Genomic DNA, 25,295 nt, shown 5'->3' on the forward strand with positions numbered 1-25,295 from the left:
TAGGTAGAGTTTTCATTATGTCTCTATTGCTTTAGACATTTAAGACTCCATTAAGAGTATAAAAACTCATCATTTCTACTTAATAGATCACATTAGTTTTTAAAATTTAAATGAATTCTACTAGTGTTTAATAAACACATAATAATAACTTATTTTTACCCATTAAACTTTGTAATTAGAGGTTATTAATTCAAAGTTGGGTTCTCATTATTGGTATCCAATAATAAGGGATTAAATCTATTCCACTTATAGTACTACTAACCAAATCAATTTTCTTTTATGGTAATTAACCACACTTGAGATTAAATCTCTAATGTAATCACTTCAGGCTAACACATCCAAACTTTTTTATTTTGCATATAATTTATATGCTCCAGACATTGTTACCTTATTCTTATCATTTTAAGAAATAGTTAGTTTTGGTTATGGCCACAACTTTATATTCATAACTTTCAACCATTCTATTTTAATACTTTTATACATCTTTAATATAATTATACTTCTAGTATAATTAGAAAAACTCAATGAATAAATCAAACTATTTTAGTCCTTTTAATTTTTTTTAATGACATTTTTCTGACTTTACTTTAATAAATGTTTAAACTTATTAACTTGTATAATTTACTCGTAAAATTATACTAAAATCTTACAACATTATGGTAGTAATTTTTATTTCTTTTGATTTTTATCACCCCTACCATGTACAAGTATACATTCTTTTATTAAAGAATATCTCATTCAATTATCAAGATGTTATATATACTTAATCAAGTTGCCATTTCATTTATTTTTTCACTATTTGATGTTTTTTTTTTTAGTAGGACGAGTCCAAATCCACCCTTAGTGAAAGATAATTAGCTGATATCTTAATATTTCAAAACTTTTATATTTTAATTCAATATAAGAGTTTACATCAATAAGCATATTTCAAATATAATCATACTTTTATAGTATTCTTTTAAGACTTTTATGTCAATTCATAAATATTTATATGAATCTATTTTATCATGGACACTATTAATAATTTTTTATTATCATGAACAAAACCATTTTCATCTCTCAAATGGATCAAATAGCATGCTTTTTGCTATTATAAAAGTTTTCAAATTCACAAAATCTTTGAATCACTCATGGCTTCTAAAGTAAATATACTTTGAAATTTTTACTATATAAAACCATAGATGATAAATTATTTGTATAATCCATGAATTAGACCATATACATAACAAAAAATATCATAACATGATCAAAATTATTGCATCAATTTTGGCTTATGGCTATTCTAAACTAATCATAATAATCCATTTCATACCTATAAATCATGTAGATTTAGTTATTAAAATTATCTCATTTATAATGATGATTTTTAGTGAAAACCAACTACCTCAAATGTTATCATGAGTTTTCAATGCATATAGTACTTGCTCAATGGCCAATTCCAAGTTTTATGATTATTGAAATCTTGAAACTTGATTTCAAAGGTTTATAAGAACTTTATTTCTCCAACATTATGTAGCCTATATATCTCGGTTATTTACCATTTTTAATTGGTCAAAATATTTTTGGATATATAATAAATTTAAATTTTACTCATAGGACCAATATACCTATATACAATAAAAGTCTATAGTATATTTAACTCCAATTTCAAATACTTTTACAATCATTTTGTGACCAATATGTTCATATCTAGATCACCATATCAATGCAAGTTATGAAATATGAATCCAATAAATCATTTTTATAAAATAGTATAAACAATAATTATAATATAAGTTCTACTCATATTTCATGCAAAAATTTATTATGAATTTGCATTGGTTAAATCATTGATTGGCTAACTCTAAGGCTTACGACTTTCACAAACTAGTATTATTATCTAAGCCCATATGTTAATATAGTATATAATCAGCCACATCCTTGCCATTGCCATGAAACTATTGAAAACCTCAAAAAATTATTCATTTTTCATTTTAATAGTTTGCAGAAAGTCATTTTTTTTGTACAAGAAGCAACAATACTTTTATTGTCTTTAACCAATAATATATTAATTGGATAGTGGAATTCTATCTCCATAGTCCATATCATTCTTCTATGTATAAGAAAGAAAATTTCATCCCATTTAGTTCATTTTCGTAATATATAACAAACTGTACCAATGTTCTCCATACCATCACAAAATGGAATTAAACATATACATGTATTGGTGCATTTGGAACATTGAATTTGTATGTTCTTTTTTAATTTATAAACATGCCTAATTAGACATTGATGAGCATCCTTCAAAATGCTAGTAACTAATAAATGCTTCAATATTTTTTTTAATAGCATGTCTTTTCATTTAATCAATATCCCATATGCAAAAAGCAATAATGCTTTTTTGTAACTATTGATTAACTCTTTGAAGGCTTTTTATGATTTTCACTTTGTGATTGTTTACAATAATTTTTTTTTTTGTAAAATTACTTCTAGTGTAATACACCCACTAGGCAAAATACATATCACACTGCCCATGTTTCTGATAATAATCATTATTTGGTTTATTATCCACCAATTAATCCATAAAACTAATATTGCAACCAAATCTTATTTTCTGCATATATTTTCCAATTACATCTAATTTTTCATGGTAAACTCCTTTACCCATTTTCAATTGTTTTTCATAGAAACTATGAAACAATTTGCCTGTTCTATATATAACAAAGACATGACAATTAAACAATCAGCCATTCTGTTATGACGTAATTTAATTCCTTACTTGATAATAAGTGATAATTCTTTTGGTTGTAGATCAATTCATGTCTTTCTCTTTTATGTTTTCAGGCTATTTTTCATCTCAATCTTTATGAGTACTGATTTTTCAAATAAATATAATACAATTCATTAAACCCAAATATGGAGTCAATTTCAGTATATGCATAAACTTATGCAATGTAATCAATATTTTGCATATTATGTTTTGATTTTACACATTAATGAAATAAACTATTAACATGTTTATCTTATTCAATCAATTTTTTATCAGCAATTATACAAAAAATAAAACACATACCTTTAATGAAGATCTTTATAAAAATTAACATTTTGGTTGATAAAAACATTAATCCTTTGACATCTTGAGTCTCCTCTAATATTGATCTCCAAATCATGCTGATTTCTTTTTCTTGTAATTTTCTTGTGCGACATATAAATTTCTCATAATCGCCTTTAAATAGGTAGAAAAAATAAATAAGAAAAGAGGAATAATAAAAAAAAATTTGGCTTTGAGGGGTGAAGAACACTTTCTTAAAGGCAATTATGCCTTTAGGATATAACAAAGCATCAAACTCTCTAATTAGAAGTAGTGAAAATAGTTATACTGAAATATTTATTTATAATGAATGAACAGACATAAATTTCTATTAAGATAGTTATAACCTTCTGTATAATCATGACATTTATGAATAATAATCTATTTATATTTAAATAGTTATGATCATTTATTATATAATAATTTTTTTGTTCAAACATAATTATTTAAAATATAAATAAAATTAATATAAAAATTAATTTTATTTATCGATAATTAAATCTTTTTATATAATATGAGATGCATCATATTCTAAACTACCAACAGTTTATCTTTTGAAATTGGCTTAAATGGTGGTGGTGAACTTGAGAAAATCTCTTACAGTGAGCTATCTTCTCTATCTTCTCTCATCTCACACCATTTTTCTTTCTTTTCTTTTCATTCTACTTTGTTTTTTTCATTTATCTCTGGAGATTGTAATATCTTTCATCTCTACAAGTCTCTAGAATTCTCTTTTTCTCCAATCTTTTTTTTTAATTATTCTTTTTTCACGGCAAAATGATACCAAAAAAAAATATTGAAAAGCCCCTAAATAAAGACCCAATTGTTGCCCAACACGTAGCACAAAATTGAAACTCCTTGGTGAACAGTCCTAATTTGGGGGTTACTTTTATATATTTGTATAGATTTGATTAATTTATCTTCTGAAATTGGCTTAAATGGTGGTGGTGAACCTGAGAAAACCTCCGGCACTAACCTATCTTCTCTCATCTCACGCCCTCTCTCTCTCTTCATTTTTCTTTCTTTTCTTTTCACTCTACATTTTTTTTTTGTTTATTGTAATATTTTCCATCGCCAAAAGTTTCTAAAATTCTCTCTTACTCCTTTCTTATTTTTATTCGTTCTTTTTCCACGACAAGGTGATGCAACAAAAATTGACAAGTACCTAAATAAAGACCCAATTGTTGCGCAACATGTAACGTAAAATTGGAACTCCTTGGTGAATAATCCCAATTTGGGGATTGCTTTTATATATTTGTATAGATTCTCAAGACAAATGAGAGACATTTTTCTTTCTTTGATTTTTCAAAGGTCCACTTGAAATCTAGCTGGGTGGAATTGAAAATTATAGTAAGGTGTCTACATCCATATGTTTCTTTATTGTCTGATGAAATCGTTGACAATTTTCATTGTGATGATCCAAGAAGTTGAATTCCTTTTGATAAAATAAAACCCAACATTATATATGAAGTTTATTTATTTATTTTTGAACAATATATATACAGTTTATTGAAATTGGATAGAACAAAATAATCCAAAAATTGGAGGGTGTGGGGTTTCCAAAGGAATATGAACTCAGATAAATTATGCCTTGTGTTATAAGTTGCTGACAAAAATGAAAATGCAGTCAGAATAGGCTATCTGTCCTTTGTTGTAGCCTTTGCTGTATGATGCTGTCTTATATGAAATCACACTGTGAAAACCTAACAATATTATTTCATGGAAAAGCAAAACACTTAGAAAATTCAAAGAAAAGAGAAAAAAAATCGCATACGAACATATAGTACAAGACAACAAGAAAAAATATTTCAGATCCGACAACTTTCACAGATGCAAGCAGGGCTTACTTGCTGCTTTAGCTTCATACTTTGTTGTTTCATACTACTCTTTTAGAAACTAAAAACTTTAAGCTCTCACCAAACATCAACCAAAAGTAAATGACAACGAAGACTTCGTTCAATTGAAATTCAATGGAGTCAGCCTCTTGGGTCCCCTTTCTACTCACATGCACCATGTTTTTTTTTTTTTTCTTCACCCTCCCTCATCATCCTCAGCAATCGTCATTCTTGCGATTTTTATGAAAAATGTGGTCTTTAGCTATATTCCAAGCAAAACCCTTCCTTTTTTCTTTTTTTCATAGAGCCTGGCTATGTTGATGGGACAATGTTGTAGTTTCTCCCTGTGCTCTTTTAGTTTTTTTGGCATATCTCTACTAGTAATAGCAGCTTTTCCTGATATGGATAAATGGGTAAATACCAGTTTTAGACTTTAGAATCTCTTGTTTTAATTGCCACCTAAACTTGGTTACAAGTTATGACAATTAAAACCTGTCGGTGCATTAAAAGAAAATCTAAGAAAAAGGAAATTTCTCATTACTAATTTACAGGATGCCTTAATTCATTTAAAGCCATCAACTTTAACAAATTGATTGGCATGGAAACGCCAATGTAATTGACAATTTGTGCTTCTTGTTTTGGTGGGTCCATTATCTTTATCAAACAGAATGATGACCTTTAAATTTGTTTGAATCTTCGAAGGTCATTAATGAGCAACAACGAACAAAAACTGTTGCCTGAATGCATAAAAACAATGTGGACACAAACTCTGTTTCACAGAAGACTCGTATATTTCGAACTAATTGATTGCCTCTTACTTCTGATGACAATCAAGCAACCAAAGTTCAGAATATTCTTAAAACTTATTTTTTGGTGGGATCTTTACTTTTGTCTTAAAAACGGATCATTTATCCTAAGATCATCAAGAAATAAGAAACGGTTGATGTGTCAAAACAGACACTTGAAAAATTCCAAGTCTCACTTTCACTGGAGTCATTTTCCTTTACCGGCCATCAGGATCAACTGAAAATCAGCAAGAAAGTTAAGAATAGCCAAATCCACTAAACAAATCCTTCGAAATTCCAATCCAAGGTAAAAAAAGTTGGTTCAAACCCCACTAAAACACCACTTAAATCTAACTCTCCCCACTAACATATACATTTACTAGTATTAAACTAAGTTTTTTTTTTTTTAATCCCTCTCTTACGGACACTTATCAACCAAACTGTCAAAATCTTTTCTTTTTATAATTTTTTTCTTCTATCTTAAAAAAATTCTGTCTGTTACTTGGAACTGTGCCTCTGTGAGGTGTCTCTGTTTCTTGTTGTCATTAAATTTATTGTTTTTTTATTTTGTGTTCAACAACTTATGCAGGCAAAAACGGTTCTGTCAAACATGGAAAAAACTGAACTTTGTAAAGTTGAGAACTTTAGTTTTAAGGAAAAAAAAGTTGCTTTGCCTCTTTTTGCCAAACCCAATTCTGGGTTTTTCCAAATACAGCCTAAAAAAACTAAGCCTTGCTTGTTTTACCCTGTTTGTGGGGGGCATTTAATCTAACTTCCCTTTTCTTCTTGCTTCAAGTAACCTGCCTATCTCTTAATATAATACAGTTTCATTTTTTATTAATTTATTTGGTGCTTAATTTTCTTCATCATCATCATCATTGAGGGAGCTTGGTTTAGATGTGATTTGGTGCTTTATGGGATGGCGATGTTGATGCCACTGATTCTCCAGCTTGCCAAACTCTGCATCACTGGCTTTGCTTTAGTTGTTCAAGCATCTTCAGGTAAATTTCCTTATCTTTCCAGCTCTCTTTATTTGAAATATTTGATTTGATAATACCAGTTGCTCAAAGTTATTGGATTTTAACTGTTTAATGAGTTCAGTTAATTTTGTGCTAGTGAACAATCTTTTTTATCACATTTAATCTTGCAAATGTTGTTTCTATGACTGGTATCAACTGCTAATGCCAGGAAACTTTGGCTTGTCAACTTTTGTGCTGAATTCTGTTCGCAAAATTTTAGTTAGAAACTGCTCTTTAGAATAACATTCACTTGTAGAGTTTGGATCCACTGAATTTGGATCCAGCATCTTCATGGATCTGTATTATTCCATCATGTTATAGAATTAATGACAGTTTCCTTAGCCAGAGGCTTGAAGCATTATCATTCTTCACTCAGGCTCCTCTTTGGGTGTAACTAAGGAATGACTTTTCCTCCAGGCTTTACCTGAGAAATGCATTTTATAGCATAATTAGCTATTAACGGTACTCTATGGTTGCCTTGCACATTCTTTCATACAATTGAGGTATGTTTCTGAAAAAAGTTTGTTGACTTTGATCTCTTATGTTAACTATATTCCTATATATATATATATATATATATATATATATATATATATCCAAAAAAGGCTTTCTTTGTTAGAAAAAAATTTCTTGATAGCAACAAAGATCTTTGTGCCTATATTAGTTGGAAATTAAGTCTTCTTTTGACATTATTGTTTTTACAGTTCATGGATAATAACCTATTTGATCTCATAAATTGCACTACTCAGTCATGATTCTGTAATAAGCAAAAACAAAATATTGCCTGATAAATTGCATTTTGGTGTTCATGTAAGAGGATTTTGTAATTTCTAACATACTTTTCAGTAATATAAATGAAAAACGGGTGTCAAGTTGTATGCTTCCTTTGAATTTATGCAGAATATATTCACCTTTTTTTGTCTTGTTTTAGAGCACAATGCATCCCCATCTCGGGCAAAGTTTTCTATGTATCCTCCTACAGAAGGAATCCCTGGTGCCGTTGAACAAAGAAGCGATATACCAAGCACACTTTCTCAGCCAAATGGTAATTCATTTTCCAGTGTCAACTGTTGTTGTTCCTGAGAGTTTTTATGATGTTTCTGGCTTGATAATCCAGGGTCAGGTTTGCATTCTCCTCCTGCATTACCACCTCTTGTGTCTTCCCCAGAGCCTGAAGCAACAGCATGGCATACTCATTCCTTGTCGCCGAGTAATTCAACGGAACCACCAACACACTATACAACTTTGCCATCATTTACTAATGAAGAACGTGTACCATCCTTGGCACCAAGTACTCCAATGGTGTTACCCGCATTTAATACAGCTCCTCCACCTCTGCCTGTTCAAGTACGCACGCAATCAAAGTCGCCAACTGCTCCTCAGAAAAAGGAACCAGTTAATAAGTGTCCTCTCTCAGTGCCAGATGCTCCAGGCATATGACTAAAAGGATTTCTCTTGTTCCTCAAGTTAATGTAAATTGACATTGGTTCTAATTCTGTTCTGTCGGCTTTAATATGCAGCTCCAGTTATATCTCCTACAAGGAATTTGCCTCAAAATTCACCAGCTATCCACCCATGTATGCTTTCTAATCAAAGGAATGCATCAAATACCTGGGTAAATTTAAAGTTGAGTGTGGTTCTAATTAAAGGATGCACTTGTTCTAACTTGCAGTTCCATCAATAGCACCGTCACAGAATTCTCCAGAAAATTCTCCTGTCGTCCATCTAAGTAAGCCCGGTGCTATGCAAAAGATATTCGTTAAATAACTGAGTGGACTATAGATTGAGTGTGGTTCTAATACAGTTTGTTTTATTCTAATCTGTAGCTCCAATTGCACCACCGTTGAGGAATTCACCACAAAATTCCCCAGCCATTCACTCCAGTAGGTCAAGTACTTTCCCCCCGATTGCTAATCAAAGAAATTCATCAAATAATAAGGCCCCTGTTCTGGAGCCAACTGCTCCAGGTATATATCATTCAGCAGTTTGATGTGTCATTTTCGTATAGATTTAAAACCTAGTTTGGTTCTATTGCTGTATATTGTGAATTGTGAAGCAGCAAATATTGAGCTAATTTTTAATTTGATTATTAATACCAACCCCATTGAGTTGCTGAGGATATCTTTTGCAGGTTCTTCCCCAGCCATATCTCCTTCTGCACCGACAGCTATGAGGTACCCTGGTAATTCTCCTGTTCCATCTCTTACTCCTTTGAACGAAGGGTATAACTCTCCAGCATTGTCACCTTCAATCTCGTTTCATAAGCATCAACATAAAAGAAATGAAAGAACCAGTCCTGCTCCAGCATCATCGTACCTGATTTCACCTCCGCCTTTAAAAATGCAAGGTCTGATATTTTGTGCCTAAGACTTGTCCCAGCCATGCTAACATTATATGGGCTTATCACATCCCGATAATGTTTCATTTCAATATTTATATAGGTCCAGTCATCTCTCCAGCATTTCCTCTTGGAAGAAGGCGAAAACATTATGCTCCTGCACCCTTTCATTCTGGTATAAGATTAGCAAATGCTAAATTGATTCTTTCAGAGTAGAGTCTGAAAAGTGAGTTAAAATGGTCATTTTGATTTCTAACATCTTTACTACTTTGCTGATTCTTCGGTTTCCCCAATCTGCTCTGCTTTTCGTTCATCAGGAAGTTCTCCTGTTCCTTTACCATCTCCAATGACTGCATCTAGGCAGACCAAAAGTAAGAATAAAATATTACTTTATATGTTATATATTTGTTTGTGTTATATCCCCATTTTCTCTATTTTCTGCTTATGGATGTTGCTTTTCCAAAGTGCCACTTATCTCCCCAAAAGTTTCTCCGTCCGTGTCTCCATTGAGGAGTCCCAAGGTGCCACCTCCACCACCAGTTATGTCTTTTCCACCTCCACCTCCCAATGAAGGTTAAGCATTAGGTTCATTGTTTTGCATTTAAGTTTTCTTGTATGTCTGCTCTAATTTCATCTCCAAGGTGTTTTCTATCATACGAATGTGTAATATGTTGTTGATTGTATATGTAGACTGTTCAACTACTATTTGCACAGAACCTTATACAAATGCTCCTCCTGGATCACCATGTGGCTGTGTCTTGCCAATGCAAGTTGGTTTACGTCTGAGTGTTGCACTGTACACTTTCTTCCCTTTGGTTTCTGAGCTGGCAGAGGAAATTGCTGCTGGAGTTTTTATGAAACAAAGTCAAGTTCGCATTATTGGAGCTAATGCCGCTAGTGAGCAACCAGAGAAAACCGTTGTCCTTATTGACTTGGTACCACTTGGTGAAAAAATTGATAACACCACATCCTTTTTAACTTATCAAAGATTTTGGCATAAACAAGTTGCTATAAACCCTTCATTATTTGGGGATTATGAAGTATTATACGTTCGCTATCTTGGTATGTACATGCTCATTTCATTGGCTTTTCCTTTTTCTTTTTTCTTCTCTTTCTACATATATTCTATTGGAAATATTTAGTAACAGTGGATTTCTAGGTTTGCCTTCTTCTCCACCTTTGCCATCTTCTGACATTGGTATAATTGATGGTGGACCATATTCTGGTAATGAGAACAATGCAAGGGAGATAGAGCCCCTGGGTGTTGATGTGCATGGGAAGCAGCATAAATACATGCTTAGTGGCGCTGTAATTGCTCTAATTGTTCTGTCCATGTTGGTGGCTCTTTTGTTATGCTCCGCCATTGCATGGGTTTTGCTTTTCAATCTTAGGGATCATGCTAGTCAACAAGCAGCAACTCCACGGCATCCGCCATCATCTCTTGCCAAACCATCAGGTTATATTTAGCTAAATATATTCTGGCCTATCAGTTTTCTCAATCCATCAATTTACTGAAGAAAACAATAAGCATATCATCTGATACCTCAAACTATTTATGAATATTAATATCTGTTTTCACATTGCTTCTGACATCTATTGCTTTTAGTCTGAAATAATTTTAGTGGCAACATTTCGCCTTAACTTTAGATTGCAGTTATAGGCAGAAAACTGCATTCATCAAAAACTTTTCTTGTATTTTTCCCCTATTGAAGCGGGAAAATTTGTTGAAAATTTCAGGTTCTGTTGGGTCAATGGTTGGAAGCGGTCTTAGTTCCACATTACTGTCATTTGGTTCTAGTGTTGTAGCTTATACAAGATCTGCTAAGACCTTCAGTGCAAGTGACGTAGAAAAAGCCACTGATAATTTTGATGCTTCAAGAATACTTGGGGAAGGTGGATTTGGTCGTGTTTATAGTGGTGTTCTTGAGGATGGAACTAAAGTGGCAGTCAAAGTTCTGAAGAGAGATGATCAACAAGGTGGCAGGGAATTCTTGGCTGAGGTGGAGATGCTTAGCCGTCTTCACCACAGAAACTTGGTGAAATTGATTGGTATATGCACGGAGGAGCGCAACCGCAGCTTGATTTATGAACTTATTCCAAATGGCAGTGTTGAATCTCACTTGCATGGTAGTTAAAATGTGTGCTTGCTGTGGATAAATTCCAGGGTTACAATATTCAGCATTCTTATTGTTCAATTCTGTAGAAAATGGTTATGTTAGCCTCTGTTTTGTCTGTTTTCAGGATTTGACAAGGACTCTGCACCACTTGACTGGGATGCTCGGATAAAGATAGCCCTTGGTGCTGCTCGTGGACTGGCTTATCTCCATGAAGATTCTAGCCCATGTGTCATACACCGGGATTTTAAGTCGAGCAACATTTTGTTGGAGCATGATTTCACGCCAAAATTGTCTGACTTTGGTTTGGCTCGAACTGCTATGGATGAGGAAGGCAAGCACGTATCGACACGTGTCATGGGAACTTTTGGGTATGAAACCTCTCTTCTCTACTTGATTTAGCTTTGGCAGATTCTTGTTATTGGTGTGGCTGTGCCAACCTGGCCTGCTATATGCGTGAGGCATGAGCATTAGAAAATATTCTATATTTGATATGCTTGTTGATATTATACCTTGATTTATTCATGCTAGTGGGAAATAGGCTTTCTTTCAAATAAATGGAAGCAACTCATTAATACCCTAAGCAGAGGTATATTCTTTGAGGATCTCTTTTTAACAAAGAAAGCACTTTGGAAATTGATTTATATAGCAGGTTTCGATGATTCTACACAACGTGAAAATCCTTGTCTCTTTAGCTATTTAAATTTAGGATAAGCATAAAATAATGAAATACTTCCCATGCTTATCTTCGTAGAAATTTGATGAGACAGCGTGGATAGCAAGACTTATATGGACACACACATCAGTATGATAGCCTTCATATCAGTGTAGTCTTCTTTGATCCTCACTAATGACCAAAAATGCTGTTTTTTAAGCAGTGAACGACATTATTCTATGCCTTCTTGGTATCTAAAATCAATTTCAGAATATAATTCCATATTAGTGGCATTTTAGAGCAAAGCTCAAAAATATTTTATTTAACATGACCTAGTACTACTGCAATGCCATCTTATCTCTTTAAGAGAATTTATTAAGGAACAAAAGATGATTGCTGGAGCTCAAGACCATATTAACCATCGTTCTATTGACCAATTGGTTTTGTGTATGCGATGTCCTAGCTTAGCTCTAGAAATCTTTTAGTTATCTATCATTCTTTGTTAGTGCTAATGTACTTTAACATTTACTCCTCATGACTCCTTGGTCCAGGTATGTAGCTCCCGAGTATGCAATGACCGGCCATCTTCTTGTGAAGAGTGATGTTTACAGTTATGGTGTTGTCCTTCTTGAGCTTCTGACAGGGAAAAAACCGGTAGATATGACACAGCCCCCTGGTCAGGAGAATCTAGTTGCATGGGCCCGTCCCCTTCTAGCAAGCAAAGAAGGATTAGAAACAATTGTAGACCCATCTCTAGGTCTTAATGTCCGTTTCGATAGCGTGGCCAAAGTAGCAGCAATTGCCTCGATGTGTGTTCAACCAGAGGTATCAAACCGACCTTTTATGGGTGAGGTTGTTCAGGCTTTAAAACTAGTATGTAATGAATGTGACGAGGCCAAAAAAGTAGGCTCAAGTGGCTCTAGTCAAGATGATTTGTCTATTTATTTGGATGCTAGAGTTGGTACTCGCTCAGGACAGTTGACTGATCCCATGCGAAGCCGTTATTCGGTTCCCAACTATGACTCCAGCCTTGATACTGAGATAGGACTATCCGCGTCAGATTTGTTTAGTTCACCGGCAAGATTTGGGAGGCACTGTAGTTCTGTTCCCTTGCGAACAGGGAGGGGCAGTCGATTCTGGCAAAAAATGCAAAGATTATCTGGGGGCAGCATCAGTGAACATGGTGTTATGATCAGGTTCTGGCCAGGTTCGCTTTGAAAAACCCCTCTTCCATGCATGTGCATGAGCTTGTCCTTCAATTTTTGGATGCCAAAACTTGTTGACACTGCAACAAGTGCTCCCCCATGCTGATGAAAAGTTGTGCTAGGTTTTGAAAATGGGAAATAAACAAGGAAACTCTTAGGACTGCAAAATTGTGCAGCAAGATTCTTAATTCAGAACTTCTGATGGATGTTACTGCTAGTTTGTATCAACCTGAATAAGCGTCAGATTGGCAAGTGGAGGAGCTTTCATCATGCAGCTGCACTTTGAGCATAAAAGGAATTGTTCTTTTTCTTTTTATAATGGAAGGATTTCATGATCCACACCCCAAATTGCATTGTTGTAGTCGTGTTTCCATAATAAGATGGCGCAAATTTCCCATTTTGAGACTCAGAATCTTTCTGAATTCATCTTTGATCTCCTCTTCTTAGAAGAAAAAAAAGAGTACACTTCTCTTGTATTCCCCCAACCTCCACAACACCTTTTTTGTTATGTGGATTCCCGTGCCACTCAATGTATAGAATATTTTTTGTATCATGAAATGCATCTCTTTCATACCATCAAAAGCAGTTGAATTCCAAAGAAATTGTTATTTTCTGTTTGCAAATATGGGTTGATATGAGAGGCACAAAGACTTAACCCCATGATTCATGAATGAAGGATAGAACTTTCCCAGGTTGTGGATTTTTAATGGATTCTTCCTTTAGCATTACAAATATAATCAACCAAACATGTTCAATGGAAAAGCAAAGTATCAATTAATATTTTTAGCACATATTTCATAAATGAAATAGCAAAATATAAAGAAGAATTGGTTTATGCGGTCATTCTTAAGGCATTAAAAAGTTTAAAAGTTTAGATTTTAAAATTAATAATTTATTGATAAAACTGTAAAAAAAAGTTCTTTAGTAAAAATTTAACAATAATTTAAGTTTCTAATATTTATTATAATCAATCAAGTCTAAATTTTTTATTTCAAATCAGTTGTATCTCTAAATTTTTATTTTTATCTAATTAAACCCTTATATATATTTTAACTCCTATTGAACCCTAATTAGATAAAAATAAATGTTGACAGTTATTCAATTTTTATTTAATAAAAGTTTAATTAATAAAAAATATATTTAAAAATTTAATTGATTATAATAAAATAAAAAAAACTTAGATGATTATTAAATTTTTATTAAATAACATTTTAAACCATTTTGCTTAAAATTTTTCTCTTAGATGCTATAGTCTCCTTCGTTAAAAAAAAAAGTCTTCTGTAAAAAACCAAAATAGTTGGGAGCCCAAAGCGAAACAATCCTCAGCACCTTCAACGTTGACTTTCCCAGCGTCTAATAATTTTGGTACACATCATCAGATCAACAACCCCAAACACGCCCAGGCCCGAGAACAAAAATATTTCATACACCACTGTGTACCCAATCCTAAGTTCCTACACCACCTAAGGCTTCAGACTTCAGAGTGCAAAGACTCGTAAAACTCAAAACCTCTTACTAACAACTAGTCGCGCGTTATTTCTACTCTCTTCGATCGACCTCCGCAATTCGAAGCGAAGAGACAAAGATCGATGGTAAATCTCTCTCAATTGAAATCAGAGCATTTCTAGGGTTCCTTTTTTCTGTTTCTGTGAATTTGATTTATGATTTTGTTTCAGGCTCCTCCTGCAAAAGCAATAACGAGTCCAGTGCCAGATGCGTGGTACCCAACCCTAGCCGTCGTCATGCTCGCCATTGGCCTTGTCGTCACGGCTTCATTCTTCATGTAAGAACCTTGATCTTATCTCCTCCGTAATATTTCTTCCTTTTCTGCAATAATACATTTCATTTTTTTTCTTCTTACTAGATTCGATTTAGGAGGCTATTTTCGGTTTTCTCCCCCTATATACTTGATATTTTGTGTAAGTAGATCTGGGTATTTTTGTATAATTTATAATTGATGATTGGTTATAAAATAGGGAAAACTTAGCATAATTGGAACTTAACTTCTTGATTTAGAATGTACCTTTTCATAGATTTGATGAGACGTTTGGAAAGAAATTAGTTTTGATAGCCAATTTGCAGGCCACAATTTGTTCTTTTATTTTTGGTGAGAATATAACACAAGTGTGATTTTGAAGTTGATGATTCCCCCTTTGTGTTTTTTGGTGGGTAGCATGCTACATTTCACTTCTATTACCTTTGTCTTCAATAACTATCAGTTGGAGTCTGTGGCTTTCCATATATGCTTAGGGTCCTTTTGGGTTTCAAAAATTCTCGTCTCAAAGAGTATCTGGTTTTTCTGTTTGGTTGTGGTTTTTTCAAGTTTGAACTTTTATCTGTTAATTCCATGGCCTAAGGCATGAAGCAGATTTCCAAGAGAGATAGATCAACCTTTTGCATGTCTAAAATTGTATCTGAGCTCGTCTAGTTTGTTATTGTAAAGCTTTCTTCATTCATCACGTTTTGTTGATTTTACTATTTCATCACTTTGTTTTTCTGGTTTTGGAGGATGGGAGCATTTTGCGACTAAAGAATTTGATATGAGTTGGATCTTACAGTTAGAACTTAGAGTCCTCCTCTCATTGAACTTTATCGATGGACCTTTAAATCTACTCATGCTTGGTTTTGCTTGAGAAAGTATTGATTTTCTTCATATGCATTGGATCTCATAGTTAGAACTTAGAGGTCTCTTTTTATTGAACTGTACTGATGTTACCTATGAATCCACTCAAACTTCTTTTCACTAGCGAATAAAGAACTTCAAATCTGTTGGAACTAAACTTAGAGGTCTCTTTTCATTAAACTATAGCAATGCTACCTTTCAATTATTCAAACTTCTTTTCACTTGATTTGATTTCTTAAGAACGCTTTAACTTTGCTTATACTGCTGATGTTTGTAAAGATTAAGTTATGTTCTTATGAGTAGATTCTAATTGCTATACTGTTTGACCTTGCCCAAAACAAGAACCCATTTGATACAATGCTTTATAGGTCTGAAATTATATTTGGAAAATTTTATGAAAAGTTCTTTCCCAAAATATGCAGCTATGAAGCAACTTCTTCCAAGCGAAATCGGTCTCTTGCCAAGGAGCTCATCACTGGAGGAGTGGCATCTGTCTTCCTGGTATAGCTTGTTGTATCTGTTTTAGCTGGATGTATCATTATAATTCATGTAGTTTTTGTGCATTACTGATGCTTGATCTTGATATCCTCGCAGGGCTTTGGGTCATTGTTTCTGCTACTTTCAGCTGGTGTTTATGTCTGATTTTTATATTGTTCAACCAGTTTACAAAGTTTTGCTAAGAAAGTATGGTGTCATGTGAGGGATCATGACTTTGACTCTGTTACTTACAGACATTTTTGTTATTTATCAGATGAGGATAGCTTCTTTGATAACATTTTGATATCACTTGGGTGTTCTTAGTACATGCTCGAACTTCAGACTCGTGGTTGTAGCGGATTGTTTAACTTGCACACTGTGCTTCAATCTGAAGCATTTGAGTGAACAAGGTGAAGATCCGTTTTATCCTTTGGTGGGAAAACCACTTCTTTAAGTGGGTTTCGAAGAATTTTTTACCAACCCATGGATTTTTGCTTCATGGTATCAATTATCAACCTTGAACCTTAATAAGAAAACAGAAACAACAGTATAAAGGAAGGAGTGTTACCGTTGCCTAAAGCTAAAAGAGCTAAAATGTTGTGTCAACTAGGCGGTCGAAAAGCATTGAGGCTCGCTGTTCCACCTTGGTGTATTGCTGTTGGATTGACAGTATCGTTTTTAAGGTTGTATAATGTATGATATCCCCTCGGTGGAATGAGACGGAATTTTAGTTTTCTCATTTAAATGAATTTAATATCAGATCATAGCCCAAAAGAAAAAAAAGAAGGACAAAAAATGAACTGATTAGAATTCCATCAACCTCCAAAACCCAATATCCCCATCAAAAACCATAGTTTAGATTACTATTGCATTGGTAGAAAACAAATCGTCAGGAATGCCAAGGAAAAAGTTAACTTTCGGGTCTTTGGATTCCTACTTCCAGGTCAGTTGCTGCAGTCGTCAAGCAAGCTGGCAAGCACCCATCAATCGCCAAATGAGGCCACTAGGAGACCCCTGCGAACTGTAAATCCCCCGCTTTGTAAAACGTTGCGAAGCCTTGACCAGTAAAATATAATGGCTGAATCCCTCAAACATTCAACATCTCAGCAATGCGGGAGCCCCTATTGATACAGGCTACGCTCTACCAACTTGCCGCGTGTACATCACTCTACTTTTAAAGAGCGTAGCCTAACAAAAACCCTGATCGGTCACCACCATTTTACTTGATTTTTCCCATTCCCTTCCAAACCGCATCACAGTACCAGTAGGGTCCGGTTCGGGTCCCCGGAAACCAATCGTTGTTTTTTTCCTTCTTTCTTTGCTTTTATAGTATCAGCAACACTCTCAATCTCAAAAATGGAGTCTCCCCAACCTCAACAACAACAACAGCAACAAGGTCCCAAGAAGAGAGGCCGAAAACCAAAGCCAAAGGACGAGAAAGAACAGCAGCAACAACAACAACAACAAAGCGCTGGTAAAATGAAAGAAGGAAAGAAAGCCCAACAACCAAGCGTTGATGAGAAGTACACTCAGTGGAAGTCTTTGGTCCCTGTTCTCTATGACTGGCTTGCCAATCACAATCTCGTTTGGCCTTCTCTCTCTTGCCGGTTCTTCTCCTTAAACCCCCTTTAGGGTTTTGTGTTTTTTGGTATTTTCGTTGCAAAAGCTTGGGTTTTTGGTTTTGTTGCTGAAAAAGATGTTCTTTTTGTGTTTACGGATTATTTGGGTTATTATGTTTGTTTCTAAAGGGCTTGAATTTTTTATGCTAAACCCTAATGAGCTTTTGCTGAGCTGCTAATCTGTTTTTGTTTCTTGAATCCTGTAATTTTTTAGTTATCCTTGTGTTTCACATGTGAGATAGCTGGCATTAACCGTCTGTAGCTGTTGAGGAACGAGGAATTTTTTTTTTGTGCTGCAATTTTGTGTTAGATTGTTGCCAATTTAGCTCCTTTCTTTGTTTTTCCCCACTTTTTCATATTTCTTGACGATAGTTTAATTTGGTTTTCAACAGCTGGGGACCACAGCTTGAGCAAGCTACTTACAAGAATCGTCAGCGTCTCTACCTCTCTGAACAGGCAAGTGTATTTCCATCATCGGCAATTTTTTTTTTCTTTGATAGCGCTTGAATATAGTTGCAAGCTGAATGGATGGACCCTCTTTTTTCATTTTTTATCAGTCGCTTAAAGTTTTACATAACAAAAATGCTCTTTCTGGAAAATTTATTAACATAAATAGATGCATCATGCTTAGAACTCGTTGAGTTAATGGAACTTAAAAGAAAAGCTTGGCAGAACAAGGGTGAAACATGATAAGTTTGTGCTTAAGTTGTTTTATTAAACATCGTTCTTTCAGGAAAATGTTATTATCATCTATTTTGACAAGTTTTCTTTCGGTAATTGTTTTATGTTATAATCTCAGACTGATGGTAGCGTTCCAAATACTCTTGTGATTGCAAATTGTGAAGTTGTCAAACCTAGGGTTGCTGCTGCTGAGCACATATCTCAGGTAACTCATTTATATTGATCTTTTTCCTTGTTCTGCAATTCAAAACTGATGCATGCAGCTTTCTTCTCTTTATTTAGATGATTTCTTCATATTTTTCAGTTTAATGAAGAAGCACGCTCACCATTTGTGAAGAAGTACAAGACCATCATACATCCTGGAGAGGTATAATCCTGCACATTCCTTGAAAATAAATGTTTTTGTGACTATGTAAAGTCGTGTGATGAAATATCCACAAACAGTCTTGTTGGATATAATTCAGCTAATTGATTTGACAATGTAATTCTTCCTTTTGAGTTGGGGCATTAAAATATAAGCCATGATGTATGGCATCTGCGGGAAATAGATATTATGCTTACTTAAATTCTTTCCTTTGCATGTATAGCCTCAAAACTTTATATTTTTCCTTTATCCTTTTGTTTTGTTTTTCTTTATGATTGTTTATTTTGTTGTGACTGCCAAATACTATCTCGCAGGTGAACAGGATCAGGGAACTTCCACAGAACTCTAAGATTGTAGCCACACACACTGATAGTCCAGATGTAAGACTCTTGTTATTTCTGCTGAATTAAATTATGAGTCAATATTTCTGTCATGTTTTCTTTCTCCGATAGATGTTAAAGTCTACCTGACATGTGACATGATAAAATTTAGGTTCTTATTTGGGATGTTGAAGCTCAACCAAACCGACATGCTGTTCTTGGAGCTACACATTCTCGCCCAGATTTGGTATATTTGTTTCAAAATTTCAGTTATATGTTTAGTAAAATTATCTGTGTTCTACATGTGTGTATGCATGTGTTCTTTGAGGGGGGGATGAACTGTTTCTCACTGATAATTTTTCTTTTCGGCAGATTTTGACTGGACATCAAGATAATGCAGAATTTGCTCTTGCAATGTGTCCCACTGAACCCTATGTACTCTCTGGAGGTTGGGAAATTCCCTCATTCAACTAACTATGTACTTGCATGGAATTATTGCTTTTTATTGATATATTTAGTACCGAAACTCTTGTGGAAATCATGATCTTATCCCTTTGATATGAGCATATGAGACGTTGTGAGGTCATTATCTTCCTAGCACAGAGTAGTAATCAATTTAAAATTATTTAATTTGAGAACTGAATGCGCCTTTTCTCATATAAAAAATATGATATGTTTGAAATAGTTTCGTTGTCTGATTTAGGAAGTGTATCTTTTGTCATATTTTGCTTGATGGTATGTCTTACCGTGTTGTAGTGCATAACTGCATAAGTTGACTTTGAGGCCATACCTTTACAATTTTTGTTTCAAGTCCTCAAGGGGATTGTTGGCTCAGCAAAACTGAATTTCATTTCATGTGATGGGATTTTCTTCTTAATGAGAGGACTTTTATGACAGGGAAGGACAAAACAGTGGTTTTATGGAGCATCCAGGACCACATAACAACAACAGCTACAGACCCTACCAAATCTCCAGGATCTGGTGGATCGATCATCAAACAGAACAAGCCTGGGGAAGGTAATGATAAAGCTGCTGATGGGCCTTCCGTAGGTCCTCGTGGCATCTTCTGTGGGCATGAGGAGACAGTTGAAGATGTTACGTTCTGTCCATCTAGGTAGCTGCTTTCTCTTGGATTAAATGTAAAGGAATGTGATTCTTTATTGTATTATGTATATTTTTTTTGCCTTCACTTCATAAAATTTTCATTTAAAGGCAAGTTTATTCAAATGGCTCTTTCATTGGTTTTTCTTCCACTGTAGTAGTGGCTTTTGTATTGATACCTTTGACATTGTTAGTATGGCCTCTAATTTCTGACAAATTCTTTTATATCTGCTGAAGTGCACTGGAGTTTTGTAGTGTAGGTGATGATTCCTGCCTCATATTGTGGGATGCACGAGTTGGCACTAGCCCTACTGTCAAGGTAATTTTCCTATTAATAGTTCTTGCTTTTTGAATAATAATAACTGCTTGAGGGGTCCCCTTTTTTCCCCTTTAATAATAATAACTGCTGAATAATATATATAAACCCAGCTGGGCTTTTGATTGACATCTGTAAAGTGGCTTATACTTGAGAGGATGGTGTATGATTTGAATCAGTCAACTAAGTAGCATGACTTTGTACCTGCTTTTTTCTCATTTTATATGGGTGGGGCTGGAATGCTTCAAACCGTTTGCACAAACTTGTTGAAAATTTGTTCTATTGTTTTTCTGATTCTAGTAATACATTGCTGTTCCTTCTGTCTGGGACTTCATTTTTTACCATTGTCTATTCCAAATCATTTTTAAGTAGATGTGATTTGATATCAGAAAGCCAACCATTTAGCTTCTTTCTCCACTAATGAATCCTCTTGGTGGAATCAACCAAAGCTTTATGTTTCTTATGCTTTCTGTTATTGATCTTGTTAATATTTGCTTGCATGTAATTTTTAATTTTAAATATATTGATGCTTCTGATGATTAGCTGAATTGTTGGTTTCTTGTTGACAGGTTGAAAAGGCACATAATGCTGATCTTCATTGTGTCGATTGGAACCCCCATGATGATAATCTTATCCTGACTGGGTATGTCTCTGTCCATGTTTCTTTCTGTTTTGCACTTTCCTTTTGGCATCAAAATATGAAGCACTATTAGTGTGGAAGTGCTTTCTCATGTTTTGCAATGATGGGTAAACGATAAAACGTTATTTTGTCTTCTTTTGTTGATCTCTCAGCTCTGCAGATAATACTGTTCGTATGTTTGATCGAAGAAATCTCACTTCTAACGGAGTTGGATCACCTATTTACAAGTTTGACGGTCATAACGCTGCCGTTCTATGCGTGCAGGTGTGAAAAGAACCTGATCATTCTTATGTCTTACTTCCTATTTTGTTGCAAATATGATTATAAGTGTTATCATGTATCTGTTCTTACCAAATTTATGTTTCTCATGTCCAGTGGTCTCCAGACAAGTCATCTGTATTTGGTAGTTCTGCCGAGGATGGGCTCTTAAACATTTGGGATTATGACAAGGTATTTGCTAGATCTATCTCCAGTTAATTGCCTTTGAATACATGATACATGTATGCATATAACACATATGATACACATGGCTATGCATATATGTTGAACTGTGTAGTTTTTGTATGCTACCCATACATTTTTTAGTTTGCATGAATGATTTCTGTATGTAAATAGTTTTAGATTTTCAAAGTCAATTATAGGAAATTTAAGGCTCCGTTTGGTTTGAGAAAATGTTTTATGTTTTTATTTTTTATTTTTATTTACTAGAAAATAGTTTTTATTTTTTATTTTTTGTTTTATAAAAATGTATATGGTAAACAAAAATAAAAATTGTTTTCTAAAAACACAAAAATAAGGAAATGAAAAAAAATTCAATGATATTATTATTAATATCATCTAATTATAAATATAATATATATTTATTAATTAATGATATTAAAAAGTGTTTAAATATAGTAGCTTGCAAAAAATAAGAAAAAAAGTAATTTTTATCCCTTGTTTTCACAAATGAAAACATCTTTTTTTTTGTTTTCATATTTTAATCCATTTTCATTTTTGTTTTCTAAAAACTTGTTTTCATTTTTAATTACCAAACACGTTTTCACTCATATTTTTCATTTTTCAAGAAAATGAAAACAGAAAATGGCTCTGTTTTCTGAAACCAAACACTACCTAACTCTCTTCAAATAAAAAAAGGTTGTGGTTTGTGATTTGACAATTCTGGTTCATATCTTTCTAGGATTGAATATATTTGTGAAAAATAATGGCAGTGAAGACAATTGCCAAGTAATCATTCCTCATCATCAAGCACTGTTGTAATGTCTATGTTACAACTATAATTTAATAACTTGAAAGTTAATTAGTGAAAGAGGATATAAAGTAATTGCTAGTAGTTAAGCACTTAGATTAGGAGTGTTTAATTTTCAGTGACCTTATCATCTTCTTTACTTCTCGATCTTTACTTTTATTTTACGTAATTATTTATGTATAACATAGTTCAAGGCTTTCCTCGCCTCTTCCTTAGTAGGAGAAAGTATTCCCCCTATCTTTCAATGGCCAGTTCAGGCACGTTGGCTATTCAGGTTGTCATAGCTGTACTTGCTACCGCATAATTTTGTGGTTGGTTTTACTTGCTCATACATATTGCAGGTTGGCAAAAAGGTGGAACGTGCTTCAAGATCTCCTAGTACTCCTGCAGGACTATTTTTCCAACATGCTGGGCACAGGTTTGTGATTGTTTTTCAGTTTGTGATATATCATGTATTTGGACAATTCTTTTGAACCATGCCATCTGTGCCTTAATCTCAATATGCTTTTCACATTCTTTCATCTTTTGCTTTTTATTCTTTTTATTTTCTTATAGTGCTATCTCTGTCCATTTAATCTGGCACCATTAAACTGGTTTGCTTAAAGATCTTTGTTGCATGCATGTATCTCTGTCCACCTGTATTTCTTACATTTGTGTATTTATAAATGCTTTTAAGACCTCATCTTTAATCTTTTGATGTTATATAAGGGTCCTTGACGAAAATTTTAATGTTCCACCATATGGGGAGGTTTTTACTTTGACAACACTGTCCTTCATGATGTTTCTTTTACTGAAAAAAGAAAAAGTGGGTACAATGATGCAATTGCTAGCTAATTTGAGATGTCATGAATCAAAATCTTGAGGAATGGCTAAAAATCATGCTCAAAATTTTTTGGTTTCACGGGTGGAATATAAGGACTTTTATGTTTTATACACCTCATTCAAACTAAGATTTTGGTTTCTTAGAACAATTTCCTTATGCTTGTTGGAGACAATATATTTGATTTTACCTGTTTTGTTATCATAATATTTTCAATCTTTAAATTTTTATACAGGGACAAAGTCGTTGACTTCCATTGGAATGCATCTGATGCATGGACCGTTGTTAGTGTGTCTGATGATTGTGATACCACTGGTGGAGGTGGGACATTGCAGGTATAGTTACTAGTTTCTGGTGTAAATGTTCTTTGTGTCAAACGATGCATTTTTTTTTCTTGAGACAATTCAAGTAATCACCGTGACTATGAAGGTAGATATGACATATGATGCAGATAAGTCAAAAGCAATGCACAATAGCATTACCGGCATGCATATTATAAGAAACGTTTATAAAATGCTTCAGGAGACCTCACTTTCCTGCCAATATTGCAAAACATGTTGCTTATAATCATCAAGGGTTACCATGGGAATTGTTGCTGGCAGTAAATGCTTATACCAGAAACTGCTCGTAATGACATTCCTTCACTGTCGGTTATGAAGTTACTCCAATTTGATGGGATTGATTTGTTGAAAGAACTTTGTTTTACATATTGGCTTCAAAAGCCTGAGTGTCCATTTTGTTCTTTCCTCTTCACTTTCCTTCTTTCTCCTTCCGAGTGTCTGTTTTGCTTTCAAGAAAAGAAATTTATTAAATTTGAATGAAATTACAATTATTTATATACTAAATGTTGGTCTGCAGATATGGCGCATGAGTGATCTGATCTACAGACCAGAGGAGGAGGTTTTAGCAGAGCTTGAGAAATTCAAGGCCCACGTCATTTCATGCGCGTCGAAGCCATGAGAGACGAGATTGTAAGGAAAAAGGCCAGAATATTTCCCAGTTGACTTGTAACAAAACTCCCCTAGTAGCTCTTTTCTTTAGATTCTTTTACCATTTACACTGATTATGAGTATGTCGAAGACTGTCATATGCACACACCTGGCTCCACCCGGGTACAAATTATGATCAATGAACTGTTAAACAATGAACCATTAAAATTCTAGCATCGGATCCAAAGTTTTGTGGTTGAAATATTGAATCAAAGGATTCTTCCAGGCTCTTGCAACTGTCACATGTAGATTGATTTGGTACCAGAAGTACTTATCTTTGTCATGGGTTATTGCCTTCTTCGAGAACTCGTTCAGTCCTGGATGGGTGAATTTGGAACTTCTTCACATGTCAGCATGTCATCAGTGGATGAAAGCTTAATTTGTATTTTAGGTTTAGTTTCCCATTATATTTAGGCAGGTTGAGGTTGGAATGCTGAAAAGATGAGGTTTGAAATTTTTTGCAACTATTAGGATTCATCGTTTGGTCAGCTGATTTGAAACGATGTATTTTTATTTTCTCTGAGTTGACGGAGGGTTACTAGATCCCAATGAAAATTTTCTTCTCGGACTTTGTGAACGAGACAACTTCCAGTCGGTCGACAAGTGGACAACCATCCAATTGGATAGAAATAGCGTTTCTGTATTAAAGTTTGCTAGCGATGATGAAGAGTAACTGCAAAAGCAGAAGCATGTGGCCCTTCTTTTCCGTTTTAATGACACTAACATTAACAAGGACGCTTGTAACTGGATCCTATTCGATGTCTCCCCGCGCCCTTGCTCCTGGCGATTTCCACATTGTAATTCTCTTTCGTTTGATCGTTTCCCTCTTTCCATGTCGTTGTCAGTTAACTTTCTATGCATGCATGGAGAACAGCAACTAAGGTTGGTGTTTGTCAGTTTGCTCTTCATTACTTATTGATGGTTTATTCTGCCAATTGTTACGGAGCTAACAGCAAAACTCCACAAACTAAACTGTGCTACAGTGCTCTTAATATCGACTTTGTTCTCTTCCAATGTAATTTACCGTTAAATTTCGCCTCAAAAATTTGTTGATTTTAGTCTTTGGCCATCTTAT

General features: G+C 34.1%; 3 protein-coding genes across 7 annotated transcripts; all 3 read left to right on the forward strand.

Moving 5' to 3' along the window:
• Positions 1-6,200: 6,200 nt before the first annotated feature.
• On the forward strand, positions 6,201-13,599 carry LOC111303107 (receptor-like serine/threonine-protein kinase ALE2). Of its 4 annotated transcripts, none has more exons than XM_089742097.1 (16): positions 6,260-6,691; positions 7,086-7,212; positions 7,641-7,754; positions 7,827-8,141; positions 8,230-8,286; positions 8,382-8,438; positions 8,536-8,676; positions 8,841-9,056; positions 9,151-9,222; positions 9,365-9,418; positions 9,513-9,620; positions 9,738-10,109; positions 10,207-10,503; positions 10,785-11,174; positions 11,289-11,532; positions 12,368-13,599. In XM_089742097.1, the coding sequence occupies exons 3-16, from the start codon at positions 7,676-7,678 to the stop codon at positions 13,032-13,034; spliced, it is 3,069 nt and encodes a 1,022-aa protein (XP_089598223.1). In that variant the 5' UTR covers positions 6,260-6,691; positions 7,086-7,212; positions 7,641-7,675; the 3' UTR covers positions 13,035-13,599. The 4 variants fall into 4 exon arrangements, with proteins under 4 accessions (XP_089598221.1, XP_089598223.1, XP_089598224.1 ...); XM_089742098.1 differs by having other exon boundaries at positions 6,303-6,691; positions 7,833-8,141; XM_089742095.1 differs by lacking the exon at positions 7,086-7,212 and having other exon boundaries at positions 6,201-6,691.
• Positions 13,600-14,454: 855 nt separating this feature from the next.
• On the forward strand, positions 14,455-16,417 carry LOC111303110 (uncharacterized). Its single transcript, XM_022899153.2, has 4 exons — positions 14,455-14,613; positions 14,698-14,804; positions 16,067-16,145; positions 16,239-16,417. The coding sequence occupies exons 1-4, from the start codon at positions 14,611-14,613 to the stop codon at positions 16,284-16,286; spliced, it is 237 nt and encodes a 78-aa protein (XP_022754888.1). The 5' UTR covers positions 14,455-14,610; the 3' UTR covers positions 16,287-16,417.
• A 539-nt stretch (positions 16,418-16,956) lies between these two features.
• LOC111303109 (WD-40 repeat-containing protein MSI4-like) lies at positions 16,957-24,462 on the forward strand. 2 transcript variants are annotated; one of them, XM_089742099.1, is made up of 15 exons: positions 16,957-17,728; positions 18,133-18,196; positions 18,540-18,626; positions 18,726-18,788; positions 19,100-19,165; positions 19,278-19,352; positions 19,478-19,553; positions 20,003-20,219; positions 20,462-20,525; positions 21,092-21,165; positions 21,315-21,426; positions 21,538-21,612; positions 22,753-22,829; positions 23,467-23,566; positions 24,090-24,462. In XM_089742099.1, exons 1-15 carry the CDS (start codon positions 17,478-17,480, stop codon positions 24,189-24,191), a joined length of 1,503 nt encoding a protein of 500 aa, XP_089598225.1. In that variant the 5' UTR covers positions 16,957-17,477; the 3' UTR covers positions 24,192-24,462. The 2 variants fall into 2 exon arrangements, with proteins under 2 accessions (XP_089598225.1, XP_022754886.2); XM_022899151.2 differs by having other exon boundaries at positions 16,977-17,728; positions 20,444-20,525.
• Positions 24,463-25,295: the final 833 nt, after the last annotated feature.

Source organism: Durio zibethinus, chromosome 13 (assembly GCF_047325235.1).
Source record: "Durio zibethinus cultivar Kanyao isolate XHJ-2024 chromosome 13, ASM4732523v1, whole genome shotgun sequence".
NCBI lineage: Eukaryota > Viridiplantae > Streptophyta > Magnoliopsida > Malvales > Malvaceae > Durio > Durio zibethinus.

Coding starts and splice junctions, on each gene's coding strand:
- LOC111303107 (XM_089742095.1), top strand. CDS start 6,610: ATGGCGATGTTGATGCCACTGATTCTCCAGCTTGCCAAACTCTGCATC. Junction 6,692..7,640: donor AGTTGTTCAAGCATCTTCAG/GTAAATTTCCTT, acceptor GTCTTGTTTTAG/AGCACAATGCATCCCCATCT. Junction 11,533..12,367: donor CGTGTCATGGGAACTTTTGG/GTATGAAACCTC, acceptor TCCTTGGTCCAG/GTATGTAGCTCCCGAGTATG.
- LOC111303110 (XM_022899153.2), top strand. Junction 14,805..16,066: donor GTCACGGCTTCATTCTTCAT/GTAAGAACCTTG, acceptor CAAAATATGCAG/CTATGAAGCAACTTCTTCCA. Junction 16,146..16,238: donor GAGTGGCATCTGTCTTCCTG/GTATAGCTTGTT, acceptor ATATCCTCGCAG/GGCTTTGGGTCATTGTTTCT.
- LOC111303109 (XM_022899151.2), top strand. CDS start 17,478: ATGGAGTCTCCCCAACCTCAACAACAACAACAGCAACAAGGTCCCAAG. Junction 21,166..21,314: donor GATAATCTTATCCTGACTGG/GTATGTCTCTGT, acceptor TTGATCTCTCAG/CTCTGCAGATAATACTGTTC. Junction 23,567..24,089: donor GTGGAGGTGGGACATTGCAG/GTATAGTTACTA, acceptor GTTGGTCTGCAG/ATATGGCGCATGAGTGATCT.